The sequence below is a fragment of the Macrosteles quadrilineatus genome, unplaced genomic scaffold, assembly GCF_028750875.1.
Source record: "Macrosteles quadrilineatus isolate MER2022 unplaced genomic scaffold, UCM_ALF_1.0 Scaffold_9__3_contigs__length_116548681, whole genome shotgun sequence".
Classification (NCBI taxonomy): domain Eukaryota; kingdom Metazoa; phylum Arthropoda; class Insecta; order Hemiptera; family Cicadellidae; genus Macrosteles; species Macrosteles quadrilineatus.
Genome location: NW_026542602.1, coordinates 11,289,667 through 11,307,954, shown reverse-complemented (window position 1 = coordinate 11,307,954; position 18,288 = coordinate 11,289,667). Strand labels below are relative to the sequence as shown.

Below are 18,288 nucleotides of genomic sequence, written 5' to 3'. Positions count from 1 at the left end.
CGCGCATCCATAAATCAGGGCAGCCACCCTAAACTGGATAATTCTGCATCACACACGATTAGGATAGGAAGAACCATGTTGGCAGCGCTGGAGCCATCATCCACACTGTCACTACCATAAACATGAACTAACCTCACTTCTTTCCATGTCCATGACCACAGTTCAGTTATAGTTTAGTGCCAAACGACCTGTTGTTTTGTGATCAATAGTGTTTAGTGATAGTGATGGAGGCGTAAGGAAGGCAGCGGTAGTTTGTTGAAGATTGAAAGAGCTAAGTAGAAATTATTAATAGTTATACTTAATTGATTGAGTTAGTTAGTTGGTATCTTTGAGTCAATAAGTTACGTCTGTAGTTTTAGTATAGGCTAACCTAATCAACCCAAAAACTAAGTAAACTAACCATAGGTAAAGTGACTCGGACAATTTTAGTTATAGTTACTTATTATTAGTCTTAATAAGTTATTACGGGTAAATTTGCCGTGGGTTGAAGGCCTAAATCTAAATAATAATGGACGGCGGCATTTCGTTGTCGTCGACGGCTAACGTCACTAACGAAGTTAGCCTGATTATCAATGAAGGGATCAAAAATATTGACCACAGAATTTCTTTGAAAAAATTAGGACCTCCTAGACCTTTCATGAACATAAACCAAATTCAAAACAGTTCAAAGAATAAGAATAGCTTCACACGAAAATTTTCGCCACATATGTACAATCATGCAGATTGGCTATGTGGTTGTTCAATTAAAAATTCATTTTTCTGCTACACTTGTTTGGTCATGGGGGTTCAAGATAGAGCATGGACTGTCGACGGCATTTCAGACCTTAAACATCTACTGGAAAAAGTAAAAAAACACAAAACAAGTGAAAAACACATAAATGCGTCAATAGAATATGCTGTTTTAGGTAAAGTTGATATTAGATGCCAATTGGACAATGCATATAGGTTAAAAATACAAAAACAAAATGAAGATGTTTCGAAAAATCGATACATTCTAAGTAAGCTAATTGATGCAATTAAATTTTGTGGAGCGTTTGAATTAGCATTACGAGGACATGATGAACGCGAAAATTCAAAAAATCCTGGCATATTTCGTGGTTTGGTTAACCTTATGGCGGAGCTGGATGTAACATTGCAACAGCACATAAATCAAACAAATAACCGAGTGTTTTTGGGTCTGTCTAAAACCATACAGAACGAGTTATTGGACTCAATATATTACGTTTGTCTGCAAATGATTCGTGACGAATTGACACAAACCGACTATGTTGCTATTGAAGCCGACGAAACAACAGACTGTGCCACTTTATCCCAACTAGTATTTGTTATTAGGTACGAGCTGAATGGCACGATTCACGAGCGATTTATCACTTTTATTAGACCAAAAGGCCATGATGCAGAATCAGTTAGCGAAACAATTTTTGAAGTATTAGAGCAATTAAACCTCGACAAAACTCCTGATAAAGTCATTGCCCAGAGCTACGATGGGGCTTCCGTAATGAGTGGCCAACACACGGGAGTACAAGCGCGTGTAAAATCTAAATATAAGAATGCAAATTTTGTCCACTGTTACGCACATCAATTAAACTTAATCATTGAACGCAGTGCTACACAAAATAAGCAGGTTAAGATATTCTTCAGTAATATCGAGGGGTTTTCATCATTCTTTTCCCAGTCAACAAAGAGAACTGCAGTTCTCGATGAGATAGTAAAACGTCGTATTCCAAAAAGCTCAGGTACTCGGTGGAATTTTAAATCCAGAATTGTAAGCACAATTTTTAATTGGACGGTGTTATGCAAATAGGAACCATCCCACAAATGTCTTTAGAGGAGATATGAGCAAGCAAAGTTAAATCGGTATATAAAATCGGTTTTCCTATATAATAAATTTAAATCTTTTTATTTTATTAAAGTTATTTTTTTAATTAATTTTCATCATGTTTTTATATTTTTAAAATGCATTTTGGTGTAATAATTAAGGAAAATGTGGATTGGTTCTTTTTTGTTTTATTATGAAAAAACGGTAAGAAAGAAACATGCTACATGGTTCTCTTTTGTTAAATTTTATTTATCGTTCCAGAAGGACTCATGGTACTTGGATCCTTTTTGTAAAAATACTGGTTTAACAGGTTCACTACCAAGTGTCACAATCCTTTGTCTTTGCATGTATTTAATACGTTGTAGTGAATGAGTTAAAAAACTGGTAAAGGATAATGATGACTCTGGTGGTATTTTAACCTTTTTTATCAGCAATTAACATTTTATACAAAATGTGTATCACACAAATAAAATGAAAAAAAAAACACATTTTGAAGTAGGTACAGCAAAAAAAAGCATTACATAAAAGGAACTTGTACCATATCACATATTGTTATTAGCCTACAAACACATTATCTATTGCAGTTCATTGCAATGAGCTACAATAGGCCTAGGTACATATTATTCTTTGGTTACGATCCGACAGCTAAAGGTTTCAGTCGTCTATTTCAATTTCAAAATCAAGTTCCCCTCCAAAACCATCCACATCATCTTCTATTTCTGCGCTTGAGTAAAGGGATTTATAAAACCCATGGTAGTTTTTTGGTAGCAAGTGGAGCATGGATTTTAAATCTTTAAGCTTTGCTTCAGCTACAGGCTTTCCATTGGGCCATAATAGTTGAAGGTCCGCCAATCGAAGACTGCGAGGTTCATCTTTGCTGGGGCGCCCTTTAGTCTTTTTCTGTGCCTTAGTAATGTCTAATTCTTCATGAGGCCCATCAAATTTTCTGCTCATGAAAATGGACATTGGTTTTTCCTTTTTCAGTAGAATTTCTCTTGTATTGAGCCAACTAACATCCTCTTTCTCGACAGTCTTTTTACGGTTTGTGACAGCTTCTTCCAGTGAATAACTTGACTTAAAATCTTCACTTCTCATCCGCACAACAGTTAGTGGATTTTGCTTCTTGCACTTTTCCATGATGGTAAAATAGTCATCTGGGCAATATACATGTTGCTGGTATTTTAGTGCGTTTTCAATTTTCCCAAAGTCATTATCATTGGGTAGAAAACTGTGACCTGGCACGGGGAATCTATGTGTGATTGTTTTTAGTGTAGGGTGATCATGAAGGAGAGCTTTGAGCATCAAAACTACCTTTATATTCCTGTTCTGGCCACCACACGAGTCACTCCACAAAATCAAACTTTCTGTCCCAGCTGGAAGTTTATTTTGGACATGTTTTATGATGGCAGAGCTCACTTCTTGGGCTCCTCTACCAGCTTCCCCCTCAACCCAGGTATAACAGAACCCCTTATCCTCCTTGCCAGTGTGGATGCCACAGTTGTAGACCCACAACTGTCGTTTGTAGAATACTATGTTTGTAGGGATACGCGGTAAAGGTAGTGTTTTCTGCAAATCAAAAGTTAAACATTCTAGTGACGGATTATCAGCAGCAGACTTCAGATCACTTTTGATTCTATTCATAGCAGTTTTGGCAGCAAGTTTATGTTCATCATACTCTTTCTGTATTTTTGACTCCTCTTCCTCATTTTGTGTGCTCTTAAGTTTTGCCACAAACATATCACACTTGTTGCAAGTATCTTTTTTCAAAGACTTGAATTTTAGGTTGTAGTTAGTGTAAAATACTTTTTTGAAGGAGGATAAGCTTACAACTTCATTTTGTGACCTTCCGTCGACGTACAATTCATACATTTTATTAATATTCATTTCAGGAGGCAGGAACAAAGCGCTTGTCTCCCCTCTTCGGTAATGTGAAGTGTATTTTGGTATTGCATCAATGCATTTCCTTATTTCATTTAATTTTTCTTCAGACATTGTGTTCCATCCTGCTTGTTTACCTCGTTGGTCGAGTAATGATTCAGACTTAAATTTTGATAAGGCCGTATTTATCCTTTTTGTTGACAATAGTAGGGTTTTTGCAAACATTTCTCTGCATACCACAACTTTGTTTAGGCTATAAATACGAGAACACGATTTAGGTCTAGCCTTCCCTGTAGTTTTAATCAGTGAATTATATGATCTCTTTTTTGGAACTTCTCTTACACTATTACAAATGTATAGATTTTGTGCATTGTAATCTCCAAGACTTTTAAACTTTTCGAACTCTTTTTGGCGATCTGCAACACAGATTTTGTCCTTGCACTTATTCCTGCACTGGCAATCAACATCTATAAATACTTTTTGTGGCACCACCATATGTTTTTTTGAAAAATTAACATACTCTTCATATTTGTACTTTCTTTTAGATCTTTCAACTCTGGTTAAATTTCCGTACTTTCTCTTTCTACCTCTTTTAGGCCTGCCTGTGCGTTGTCGTTCATGATTTCCTGCATCATCTTGTTCTTCCTCGCTACCTTGATCCTCTGAAACAATGATTTCTCCCTCATTGGGCTGAATCCTTCCAAGCTGCATCTGTGAATCCTAAAAAAAAAAAAAAATACAATACTTAGTAGAGACTAGTATTTACTAAAGTGTGCACAGTATGTTTAAGAGTCTGTCTTAACACTGAGACAGTAGTCTGTTTGATCTGTAAATAAACATTGTTGTGCACGTTGTTTCAGTTTGAGTAGCCAACAGTTGCACGGCCAAATTTGAACTTGCACGGCCTCTAACTTGAGCGCTTGCGAGGGTTCGTTGGGTTACGTTTTATGAAATGTAAAACCTTAACCCTAACTTGTATAGTGAATGAGGTTTGTGATCTCCTGCAAACCCTTACATCAGGGCTTTGCGGCAGTGGTGAGGCGCACCGCACCCTTAATGAAGAACAAGTGATTTAGGTCAAGAGTTATGAGCTGTACGTAAATCAGATAAGAAGTCGGTATAGGACAGGTATATTTTTATATATGTATAATTTGTATTACCAATAAAATAGAACCTACTTACCTGCTCTACATCAGAGTCACTTCCTGAATGTTCAGACGGAACGTAGTCTGGGTCACTTATTGTACCATGATCATCAGTAATCATCCTAGGCCCACTTTTGATCATTTCTTGTCCATCAGTTTTACTGACGATTTCTTCTGCTACAAAGTTTGTATTATTATCATCCAATTTATATAAATCATAGGCACCATCACTTTTCTCTGAATCTAGAGTAGAGATTATTATTTGATGACAATCTTGGTTCACTTGCATTTTCTCTTGTCTTAAATTTCCTTCATTGGATTTTACATCACAAAAAAGCATATTATTCTCAATCTTCTGTAATTCTGAAATCTGATTTTCTTCTTGATTTTCTTTTGTTTCTAGTTGGGGATTCTCAAGCTGGTTTTGCTCAGATGAAACTTCAGAATTATGACTTGGAATGCAAACAAAGAGAGGACCATTTTCAAAGTTAATGTTGTTGTAATAGTTTTCAACAGCCATGCTTGTTGAAGGTGACATAGTTAAGGAATCTGAAAAAAGAGTATGTCTTAGGAAACATGTCCCAGTACTTTGGAACCAAATATATTTATCTATGGTGGTACTATCATGAGCCCCTCATATGTTTAATAAACGATGGAAAATAAAAGGTAGCCGGTCAAGTTATGCAACTCGGTCTGAGTCTACAACTTTTTGGTCAGCTATCAAGTTTCAAACTTTCTTCTGAATCGTTATATCCTAAGTAAATGAACAGAGGTAGAGACTGGTATAGACTTTTACACATGCGGCAATATTAGTAGTTATTACATTTGTTTGCACTAAACATTTTGACACTTTCCAAAACACTTCTTTTACACATGTTAAAATACAAAATTGAAGCAAGTTTGATCAAAAATTTATAGCTTCATTTGCACTCATTTTGACACGAATTATTTTTATAATGTTGGATTAGCCATGGTATCATCTAGGACAGTATTTTATCTTACCAGCTGCAACAGATAGAGGATCATCATTGGAAAATTCAATATCCATTTCAATAATATTCAATAGGGACTCATTAATGTCTTCTCCACCTGTTGTAAAACCCTCCAGTCCATGAACTAACGTGTTTTTAACTGGAAAAAAAACACACAAATGAATGTCACAGATTTTAAATATCAATCTACTGTGTATTGTTAAAATTGGAATGTGCGTTTGTGTGGCTGATGAAGAGAACAGGGTTTAAAAACTGCTCCTTCTTATATTTTTTTAGAATAAATTGTTCATAAGTGTTTTGTATTTTTCTGTGTTCGTACCATGGAAATGAAAGTGTTTTTTTTTTTTTGCTATGGAAATTTAAAATGAGAAAAGTCTAGCGTTGAGCGACGTTAGGTGCTCGGTCATGGTACTTCAATGTAAAAGCATTTACATTTTTCAGAGACTAACAAACCAAGTAAGCCTAATAAATTCATTTGTTTTTGGTCAACCTGTATCTCAAATCCATCAAAAACACCTAACAGCCTACACAGGATGATTTGCTGTAAAACGTGTAAATTTCCTAACAATTTATTACATTCAGAGTATTTGATAAACAAATCTATTTAAGCCTACCTGTTGGTGAATGTTGCAGGCTGGCAGTATTTACGTTATCAGGACGTTAGCAAGGAATTTGTTATAAAAATATAGGCCTACCTCTGTTTCCAACGATTTGTGGACCTACAAAGCTATTTTGCTAAAGAAAAAACCTTGGATATCTCATTATTCAAGACTACACTGTAGTTTCCTACAACGTTGTATAGATGTCATAGAGAAAAAAGTATAGGTAGGCCTATATGAATTTTCAGCTAAAATGAAAAAAGAATAGCTTTGAGCGACGTTACGCGCTTGGTCTACACTTTTTAGAGAACAAACAAAGTAGCCTAAATCATTCTTTGTGGTCAACTTGTATCTCAAATCCATCAAAAACACCTAACAGCCTACACAGGATGATTTGCTGTAAAACGTGTAATTTTTCTGACAATTTATTACATTCAGAGTATTTGATCAACAAATCTATTTAAGCCTACCTGTTGGGGAATGTTGCAGGCTGGCAGTATTTACGTTATCAGGCTCTGGCACTGATTGCTTGTCACTGCTCACTGTAACAGATGATAACATTTTATCACCTAATTTTATTAGCAAGGAATTTGTTATAAAAATATAGGCCTACCTCTGTTTCCAACGATTTGTGGACCTATAACGCTATTTTGCTAAAGTAAAAACCTTGGATATCTAATTATTCAAGACTACACTGTAGTTTTCTACAACGTTGTAAATATGTCATAGAGAAAAATGTTAAGGTAGGCCTTAAATCTACTAGTACTAGCCTAGGCTAGGTTTAGTTTAGGTTAGGTCAGTTATAAACAGTAAGGTTGTATTGAAAGAATGAATAATTAATTTACTCACCATTTTCCTTGCTTTTGCACTTTTCTTTCTTTTTCAAAGCTTCAAGAATTAACAATCCTCTTGATTTCATTGTCGAAATTTATGTTTATTTGCTACCGCAATAACATAAAACTCATAATCATCAACAACATGAAAACAAACTTAACCATCTGTAAGACAACCAAACTGTGAACATTACAGAACCAACACATGTTGTGTTTACTATCAGCTGTTTTAATTGTATTTACAAAAAAGAACCAACTAACATGGCATATATTATTTACACCGACTTATGAAAACTGCTAAATGAAACCATGTCACTAGTTCTGCGAAATAAGTCAGAATTAATAATTGCAAACAAGAACCAAACAGCTTGGTTTACAGTAGCGTAACTTCATTCTAATTTCCGAAAAAGAACCATGGTACATGGGAACTCATTTCGATATTGGGTAATGAATATTGCAAAACAGAACCATGTCACAAGGTTCTGTAATAAAATGTGATTAGTTTGAATTCAAAAAAGAACCAAGTAAGTTGGGTCCAAATAATATTTGTTAAACAAAAGGGCAAAAAGATCCAAATCACATGAGATCATTTTGTAAAAATTACAACAGCTGAAAACCAAAACAGCTGTTTTTAAACATTTTTTTAGAATTTTTTGTGAAACTAATATTCTTGGTTCTTTTTTGCAATATAAAGTTTTGCTTGGGCTGTACACTGTGGTGACAATAAGTCAAATCCTAAAAAAATGAGGGTTGGTTCCTTTTTGCATAACACCGTCCAATTATCAAAGAGAGTTGGAGGAATGTTTAAGTTACATACTCGACGATGACACCAATGACTATGCCACAATAAATAAAGCTGTTGGCCTAAGAAGTATTCTAAAAGACGAAGACTTTATTTTCTGGCTGGACTTTTTCAATCAAATACTGCCCCACAGTGACATTCTGTACAACCAACTGCAGCAAACAACAATTGATTGCGTCAAGGCGTTTAAGTTTGTCGGCGATTTCAAAACTGTGGTAGATCGCGTAAGAAACTCGACCATGTTAGATCAACCGAGAGATAGTGAACCCGAATCGAGCAAAAAGCGGAGAAGACACGACGATCAAAAACGCGTCGTCGCAAAGGAAGTGTGTGACATAATTACGTCGGGAATTGATGACCGTTTTACGTTTGTAAATCATTTGTCCGCGGCAAAACTGTTTCAGCCAAGTTTGTTTGGGGAGTTTAAAACCAAGTTTCCCGAAAAAGAGTTACACGCTGCTGCGGAACTATTTAGCCTAAATAAAACTGAATTGAAACAGGAGTTAAATGTTATTTACAATAGGGATGATTTTTCAACGGCCACAGGGTCATTAAGACTACTCAACTTTGTCTATGACAACAACCTCAAAGATGTGCTTCCAGAGTCAATCAAACTTTTAAAAATCATAAGCACAATACCTATGACTACTTCGGAAAGTGAACGTTGTTTCTCTACTTTGAAACGAATTAAAACGTTTACCAGGAGTACCATGAAACAAGACAGACTAAGTGCGCTTGCTATGTGTTCTATCGAAAAAAAGCTGTTGTCAACTTTAAACTTCAACGAAAAAGTAATAGATCACTTCGCCGGGCAGAAAGAAAGGAGGATGGATTTCACATTCAAACAGTACAATTAAAGTTAGGCCTTATCCTCATGGTATGGTTTTCTACTCATATTGCCGTGGATGTTTTAATATAAAATACAATTAGTCAAGCCTTACCCTCATGGTTTGGTTTTCTATTCGTTATTGCCGTGGGTGTTTAAATTATACAATTCAATCAATGTCAGGCCTTACCGTTTGGTTATCTACTCATTATTGCCGTGGATTTTTTACTATTAAATTATCAATTGTTAGTTATATTTTCAATACAGTGTAGTCCCGTTTTACAAGGCCGTAGGCAGGGAGGGGGGTTAGAGGGTCAAACCCCTCCCCCAAAATTCCGAAATTGAGCAGTACAAATTAAAACTATGTTTAAAAAGTTGAATTATGAAATAGAAACCACAATAGAGGATTAATTGTTATGTTTTGCAATATCTATTCATATTTAATATAGGCCTAGTTCTATTAGGATAATAAATCTGATCTATTAAATAAATTGGTAAAAACTATTTAAAAAATATACTTTACTTTACTCTACTTATGTCTATTTGCTCATGCATGACAAATAACAGGTGAAATGGGAGTTTTTGGACTATTATTGGACACAGTTTTAGGCGTTAAAATTGCTTCAGAAAGTCACCAAACGGCTTTAAAAATTTAAAAATTTTTCCGGGGGAGGAACCCCGGACCCCCCTCTTTTGATGGGGGGTGCTCCACACCCCCCAAACCCCCCGGAGCCCCCCCCTAGACTAGGTCCTAGAGCCGCCACTGATTCAATCATCATTCATTAGTAATGTTTACATTAGTTTCATTTGTCGTCTGTGGCTCTTATTGTGTTGTTTATTGAGTAGGCCTATTTGTCAGGTTTTTGTTTTGTAGTAAAAGTTAGTATGTTGATATGAAATTATAGATTGCCAAATCGTTGATAGGTCAAATGATAGTCCTGATTAAGTCTGTAGACTCAGAGCTTTTCCATTTAGACCTTGATACTTTTGACAACTGAAAGTTCAGATAATTCAGATGTAGGTTCATTTGACACTCGAAGAATTAATAAATGACAATCATGACAATGAAAGTAATTTCAGTGGGTTTAGGCCTACTGAACAATCTTATCAACGTGATAATTCCAACTCCACCTTGCCTAACAGCAGTAGGACCATATTTTGAGGTTATGCTAATGGTTTTAATATTTTGTATGTGGCATAATTTAACGTCAGTTGCTAAAACAGATCTGATGAAACTATTAAATCAAATAATAGGGTTTGCTATTTTGCCTGTTTAAGTTTTTTAAATTTAATTTAATTTTGAAAGTGGAGGACTGAAAAGGTTGATAGAAGTGGGTCGACCGGATCCAACTTTCCATACAGATAGCTTGTGGGGCTCGTAAACTGTCTCGTTGGTGCTTGGGACAGCGTGCACATCAATACCTGTTTGCCTGTCACCTAGAACGGGACCATGGTTAGGGTGGATCTACTTGTCACTTGGAAATCCAAGTGAGCGTTCACAGCTGGCTCACTACCCAAACGCCGATAGTGAGAGACGTATGGATTTTGCTGTGACAGGTATCAAGTGAAAGAGGCATCAACGACACCGTCAAGTGATCTAACCAAAGCAATGTTCTGCCTTTCTTCGCCGTCGATGTAAAAGACGGGACCGATTTACAAAAAGAAAGCCCTGTCGAGAAAACAACGATCGGAATAGAAGGTTTCATCAAGAGGACTTAGATCAAGGACGGTGTATGCCCTTTGTCCGCAAAACCACTTCTTCAAACACTTTTCCTCCTCAAAAAGCCTAGCCCCACAGTAGGTACACTTGAAGATTTCACTGTCCCAAAGACTAATTTTTTTAGACTAAAAGCTGGAATATTGTTCAACAACTCTCCCTCGCAAGACCCCATAGGACGGTGTTGAGAAATATGCCGAGCAAGTGTAGCTGGCAAGTGACGAAGGTGAGACAGCAAAGGATTATGTAACTGGAAAATCTGCACCCTTTGTCGAGAGGTGTCAGGATTTCCTTGGCTATATCGACCAACAGTTCCCCTGTTGACCTCAGGGTGTGTTTGGCTGTAACGCTTAAAAGCCGCCCGTTGACCTCAGGGTACGTTTGGCTGTAACGCCCAACAGCTGCCCTCTTGACCTCAGGGTGCGTTTGGCAAAACGCCCAACAGCCGCCCTGTTGACCTCAGGGTGCGTTTGGCAAAACGCCCAACAGCCGCCCTGTTGACCTCAGGGTGTGTTTGGTTATAACGCCCAACAGCCGCTCTATTTACCTCAGGGTGGTCTTTGGAGTATTGTTTTTTGTTATCCCTGATTTGATTTGAGTGTGCGTCCCTCTATAATTCCTTTTAGCCGCCTGCACTTGCTCTTCCCGTGTAGTTTCCAAAACTTTCGGGCGTCCACGTTTGGCTTCGTTAGGTCGGATTTTTGGACAATTTCTTTCTAAAAAATACCTGTTAATAATATATGGTAATCCAGCTTTGATTGAATAGGGGTAAACTTGGAAACAAAACTTACAAAAATTTGACTAAGCATGTTTTAATGGTTGTAAAGATCTTATAGTTATTGAAATACTGTACAATGAAAGATCGGCGACTGGCCGATTTTTTAGTCGACCGTGTGCGCGGACAGGTAACAACCTGTACGTTACAGATTCCCAGCCGACAATCCCCTCGCCTACAAATCTGCAGCAAAATGCAGATTTTAAAATCGGCGTAGTATCTCACTTGGGTTCATTAATCACTTTTCGTTCATCTTGAATCACAATCTTTCAATATTGCATTATAATGTCAGCATGTCAACCCTTTAAAAATGGTTGTACCGCGTATAAATAAATAAAACTACTCAACAGGTTAGGATTCCAAAAATATTATAATTCAATAAAGTTTTATTTAAAGTTCACCTCATATAACTTAAATAACATTCCCAATTTTTCTACTTTCTTTGACAAAGCATCAAAAGGGGGTTTTAAGCTCAGATCTATGTACCTTGTAACACTAATATACATTCAAATTTAAATATAAGGAAATAAATTATTGTATTACATCATATTGAGTTTGCTTGGCTATACCCAACAGTCAGTTTTGAATCTTTCACATTTAACTAACAATTGTAGTGATTTTAAGTTTATATCACTAAATTCTCTAATGACTTCTAGTGACTGGCTTGATGATTATAGTGATGTCAGTAGAAACCTAATGATTAACAATTTAATCCTAGTTATTTCTAATGACTATACTGATCTTTAGTGATATCATTAAAAACAAATCTAGTTACATCACTAGGTTTGTTTGGTTAGATGATGTTATTAAATGATGTCTAATGATATCATTAAAAATCAATAGGATTTTTAGTGATATCACTTAATTTTTTAATGATTGCTTAGTGATACTTCCACTAGGGTATGTTTATTCTTTGATTTGTTTACAAACAAATCAGTGAAATTTAGCCCATACTCGCTGATTGGTGGTGGTTTGAAAGCGACCCTGTCTGTACACATCACATTTAGTCGATTCCCTTAATGAAATTGTTAAGAAGGTAAGTTTGGTTTTTTGTCATTTCGCTAAATTTCTTAAATAGTATTAATGATTAGGCTCATTATTTTTATCAATTATACCTTTGTTGACAATTTCATGATAAAATTAGGGTGTTAGGGGTGTTGGATTTAAAATTATATCAATGTCAGGCTTTGGTACACAAAAGCCATACAAGTTCCACTAGCTGACAGGGGATATTTGCTACTTGCACAATATTAAATTGGTTTTACCCATCGAAATTTGCATGCTATTTATAATTTATGTAATCTAACATTTTTATAAAATGATTTTAATTTTTTAATTAATAAGCCAAATTATCTTTAAAAAATGTATATTTTTTAAATATATATAAAATACTAGCTGTACCCACGGGCTTTGCCCCGTTTAACTTCATATGTGAGCTCGTTCGCATGGCTCAATCACGTCCTGGTTGAAGTTCGTTCGCTACGATCACTCACCTTTAGGTTGGAGCTCGTTCGCTGCGCTCACACGTCCTGGTTGAAGTTCGTTCGCTACGCTCACTCACCTTTACGGTTGGAACTCGTTCGCTGCGCTCACTTGCCTTCAGGTTAGCTTGTTCGCTACGCTAACTCGCCTCCGGGTTGAAGTTCGTTCGCTACGCTCACTCACCTTTTGGTTGCAAATTAGCTGTTGTCATAAATTAAAAAAAAATAGTAGTGCTGCACTCTGTTGGTAATCCTTGTAACTTTAATGCTATTGAACATCACAGAACAGAACCAACTTGTTTAATTGAAACAGCTGTTATGATTCATTAATTCCATTTAAATATGAGTACTCATTAGGTTAACATGGGAAACTCCAGAGCCACTGGGGCGGAGCCCGAGAGTCCGATCAGAATAAAAACCACTTAGTTTTCCTATTTAATGCCTAAAGAATCAGTGTACCAAATTTCAGCCTCCTAGGTAAGTGGGAAGTGGGAGAATTAGTGATGAGTGAGTGAGTGAGTCAGTCAGTCAGTCAGTCAGTCAGTCAGTCAGTGAGGGCTTTGCCTTTTATATATATAGATATATACAGGGTGGTAAAAAAGTCCCTGGACAGTTAAATATTTAAAAAAATAATGCAGATAGAGCTACAATACTTGGTACAAAGTTACAGGGCATAAAACTCTATTTTAACACATATTCAGTGATCCAATAACTCTTCAGGGGGACGGCCCACAAGGAGTCGGAAGAAAATCTTAAATGGAAGCATAGGTCAATATGCACATCAAATTAAAGGTCTTTTTTAGTGGAATACAATGCCAAAAACCGCACTTCAAAAGGTTGACCCTGCACAAAATGACAGTTGTTCAATTTAATTTACATTGCTATTATACGCTTTATCCTCAGGGGGCACAGCCCTAGGAATCGGAAGAAAATTGTTAACGTAAGCATAGGTCGATATGCACATTAAATTAAAGGTCTTCACTAGTAGATTACGATGCCGTAAATTCAAGCTCAAAAGAATGCCTGAGTAAAAAATGGCAGTCGTTCAAAGATTCAAAATGGCGGATTCAAGAAATCTTTGAACATCTGCCATTTTGCGCAGGATCAACCTTTTGAAGTGCGGTTTGCGGTATTGTATTCTACTAAAGAAGACCTTTAATTTGATGTGCATATTGGCCTATGCTTCCATTTAAGATTTTCTTCCGACTCCTTGTGGGCCGTCCCCCTGAAGAGTTATTGGATCACTGAATATGTGTTAAAATATAGTTTTATGCCCTGTAACTTTGTACCAAGTATTGTAGCTCTATCTGCATTATTTCTTTTAATATTTAACTGTCCAGGGACTTTTTTACCAACCTGTATATATTTTTTAATGTAAATATTTTTTATTTTAAAATATATAAAATAAATTGTCTTAATGTCTTTTACATGATTTTATAATTTAATTATTAAGTTAGATTTTATTCGTCTTATAAATTATAAAACCCCTAGGTTTAGCAGCTAGTACATCTATAGTTCCAGTGTCAGCTACTGGTACAACTGACAGTCAGCTACTGGTACAAGCACTTTTTTCACTGTCAGCCACTGGAACACGTACAAAGGTTGAATTAAGTTTAAAAATTTTATAAAATATATTTAAAAACCTCTTTTTGTATGACAAATTTGAAAACTACACTAAATTTAGAATCACATAAAATCCGTAATATCTCTTTAGTTCCTATTTATTCAAAACCACGGATTATTAAGTGCGTATAGTTTCTTATACTGTCAGCTACTGGTGCGTTTACCTTAGTATAAATAAGTCAACCCTAAATATGTCTTTACATTTTTATCGAAATGCTAATTTGTGACACAAAAGCTGAATGTTTACAGCTGTTATGTTCAGCAAATTATTTTATGCCAAAAGCTAGTTTAGAATCTTAGCGTCGGCTGCTAGACTTTTTCAAAATTAAAACTTAATTTCTAAAAAACTGGGGCCCTAAACTAAAATTATGGCTTCGACATTCCCTAGTTCTCAAAATTATCTTTCTTTCAACACAAAAATCATGAAAATCCATCGAGTGGTTAATTCAGAATCGTGAAATAAAAAAACACTATTTCGTTTTAATATTATAGAAGATAGATGTTAAGGTAAAAACAAACTACATAGTAATAAGCACTGGGTTTTCCAGAAAAATAATATATCAATTTGAAATGTTTATGTTAACAAATGTTTTATGTTTTATGTTAAATGTAGCAGAGCAGGTTGAGTGAATGTATGTTTGTGTAAAACAGAGAGATTCATTCGGCCCGTCCGCCTCAGTATCCCGCCAATTCGATTGGCGGGCACGGACCGTTTTTCCACCACACAGCGCGCTATCCAGTAGAGTTATTTTACATCGATGGGGTTAAAGACCATGAATTAATTATTCTAAAGAAATTTTGTATAGAACTGTGACATTTTTAATATCCCCTAATAGTCTTCTTCTTCAAGGTCACCGAAACCTCCTTCTTCAAACTCCATAGGTAGGTATCCTGTTGTTTTTTTTTTAAATTTTAGTGGAAAAAAGGAATTATGGATATTTCCTTATGAATACAATTGTTTTTTATAAAGTTTGGAGTAAACCTTTTTGTACAAAAAACAAAATAATGACAGTAGTGGTCTAAGAACACTATTTACATTTGCAAATTACTTTATGATAGCTCATCTAAAAATGTATAAGTGGTGTGATAGACACTTTGACCATCAATATATTCTTTGCAAATTGTGACTTGATATGCCACTCAAAAATTGTTCTTTAGGATAAAAATATTATCACTTTTTCAAATATTTTATTTATGAGTTGTCCTTACGCTTTTCGACATGATATTTTGATGCAACTAGTTTTTTAGCAAACCCTTCACTCATCTCCATTCATACTTGGTTTAAAATACCTACTTTGTATGGTCGCCATTTCATCGACAAGTATAAAGTATAAACATACCTGGAGATTTCTCCAAGACATAGAAGTAAGCAGGTCGTACTTCTACAGTTCGGAATCGTACCAGTGGATGATAGGGATTTCTGGGCAATGTAGTCTCTACGGCTTCTGGATTATTCCGAGGATTTCTGACAGGGATGTAAACCACTTCCAATGTCTCGCCTGTTGTAAAACCACAAAAATGTTCTATTAAATCATTTTAAATGTGGATTTTATAGCCTAGTATGATTAATAGGGGTTTCATTAATGTATTTTGTAGAGCTTAAAAAAACAAATAATTTAGTATATTGAAGAGTTATTATGCGCCTAATGGTTACAGAGAAAATTCCAAAAAACTATAAATTTAAAATTCCGATCTTATGGGGAATAAACTGTTGTCGTTTGCTTGTTTATGAACATATTTTGATCAAATTGGGAAAATGCATTCATTTCATACTAAATTATTAACATTTTACAAAAAAAAAACCTTTTTACCCTCCCTGTTGCAGCAAACCTAAGTACTCGTTAAACTAATGCTATTTAAATAGGGAATAAATGTGATATTTTTAAGGAGACATTTTAGTGTAAATTCAATCAGGCAAATGGAAATTCGCTTAGTCTGCAGGTTTGCTGCGGCGGGGGTATTTTACTCATTTTTACAAAAACTACTGAACTTAACGTTCTAAGACTTTTTTATTGAACTTTCGGGTCAAATATAATTATAAAACTAAAACTAAGATTAAGATTTAAGTACCTACCCAGATCCCAAGAAGCTCTCATTTAACCAAAAGTGTGATCCGGCATGTCCATTACCTTTGTAGACATGACATTTGTCTTCTTATTTTTAGCTATAGAATCATATCCTGAGAGATTACCATGCAATTTAGAATCCCCTTGCTTAAAGATTGTCTTGCCAGGATTTCACAATAACTAAGTTACTATAATGCTATATTTTAAACACTTGTTCTTTGTATATAGTTATAGTTACATGAAGTTTTTGATACTATCAAAAATTAGTGTTATGAGTAAATGGCCTTCCCTACAAGAGGCAAATAACTCTTGCACGTTTTTAAAGGTGATCTGATTCACAACAGTTGCATGACAACATGATTTATGCTGTTGTTAGCTCCTGAGGGGAAGATGGCTAATACTGGAAGGAGTATAGCAATGAAAGTTTGAATAATAATGGATGACAATTGACCACCATTTAATGTGTTTATTGATTGTATCATGGTCCAGTTCTCATATTATTAAAAAAAACTACATTTTATTTCCAACAAAGTATTTGAGTAAAATTTGTCTACAAGAAGTTGCAAGGACTTGAAAATACACAAAAATAGGCCTACCAGTACCACAAGTATATTGTTGATAGAAAATGGAACAAACTAAAATTGTGAAATTTTAGATACCGTGCCCCAATGGATTCATACTCTTTCTTCATAGATTTATGATTCTCATGGATCAGCTGAAGACAATAATTTTGTTGTTAGTTCCGTCCAGTTTTTGTGGAGGGTGTTTTGTTTTTTAATAACTTTTTCGCTTCCTGTTACTTTTAATTCATTTTAAAATTGATTTACCCCTAAAAAAAACTACATCTTTATATTCCATTTTTATTGTAGTGTAGCCTATGAGTAAAGCAATTTTTTTAAATTTATCTAAAAAGAGAAAAAACACCGTTGAAACACACGCTCAAACTTAACATTTATGAGCACATAAAAAGCGTTAGATTTTATATGAACAAATATTTTATTTTTCGGGTAAGCAAAAAATCACAATGCTACAAAGTTTTTATAAATTGTAAAACATACTCCATTATTTCTAAACACCCAAAATCTGCATTAAAATTTGATTAAAACACACAAACAATATGTGTTTCAACTTACAAAAATAATTTGAAAAAAAAACTTAGAAATAGGACGTTACCTTGAAGTAGTCCAGAAAATGTGAAACAAAGATAAAATACAAGAAGTGCAGCCACACAACCCATATTGTGTTTGGGGGTTGGTTTCTCGACTTTATGTACTTCACCCAACTCCCACCAAGTTGAGGAGTAGGTAGGGAGAGAGGACCAGAAGTTTTTTTCTTTAAAAATTATATTGTCATACAGGGTGTATTTTTTTTTCAAACGTAACCCAAATTACATGTATTGAGAGTCACTGTTGACAGAGAAAACTCTTATTGGCTGCTCTGTTTCCTGTACCTCATTACCGATTTGCTGATAAACATTTTAGCATTGTTGTCTACATGACTTAGTGTGTTATTGGGAATTAATTGTGAATAAGATTCAACATGTTTTTCTCTCAAACGCGACCCCATTAATATTGCACATACATAGAAAAATAATAGTATTGTATTATTGATTTTACAGTTTTTTAAAAACATTTGTATTTTGTATTTACATTTGTATTTTATTTGTACTACAGGTGTCCCCTATGTATTTTTGTACATAAATATAAAATAATCATTTCAAAATAAATATATA

The 18,288-nt window shown here is 35.1% G+C and overlaps 2 protein-coding genes across 2 annotated transcripts in view; both read right to left on the bottom strand.

The window, feature by feature from the left end:
* Positions 1-17,819, bottom strand: part of LOC129004494 (uncharacterized) — a 54,392-nt gene extending 36,573 nt beyond the window's left edge. Inside the window, exons 1-2 of the mRNA XM_054433100.1 lie at positions 17,730-17,819; positions 15,831-15,989 (exon numbers count right to left, since the gene is read on the bottom strand). Coding sequence (XP_054289075.1) covers positions 15,831-15,989; positions 17,730-17,793 — 223 coding nt within the window. The 5' untranslated portion in view covers positions 17,794-17,819. The remainder of the gene's footprint in view (positions 1-15,830; positions 15,990-17,729) is intronic.
* Positions 2,320-5,134, bottom strand: LOC129004493 (uncharacterized). The gene is made up of 2 exons (XM_054433099.1): positions 4,880-5,134; positions 2,320-4,417 (listed from the first exon to the last, which is right to left on the bottom strand). The coding sequence occupies exons 1-2, from the start codon at positions 5,129-5,131 to the stop codon at positions 2,474-2,476; spliced, it is 2,196 nt and encodes a 731-aa protein (XP_054289074.1). The 5' UTR covers positions 5,132-5,134; the 3' UTR covers positions 2,320-2,473.
* Positions 17,820-18,288: the final 469 nt, after the last annotated feature.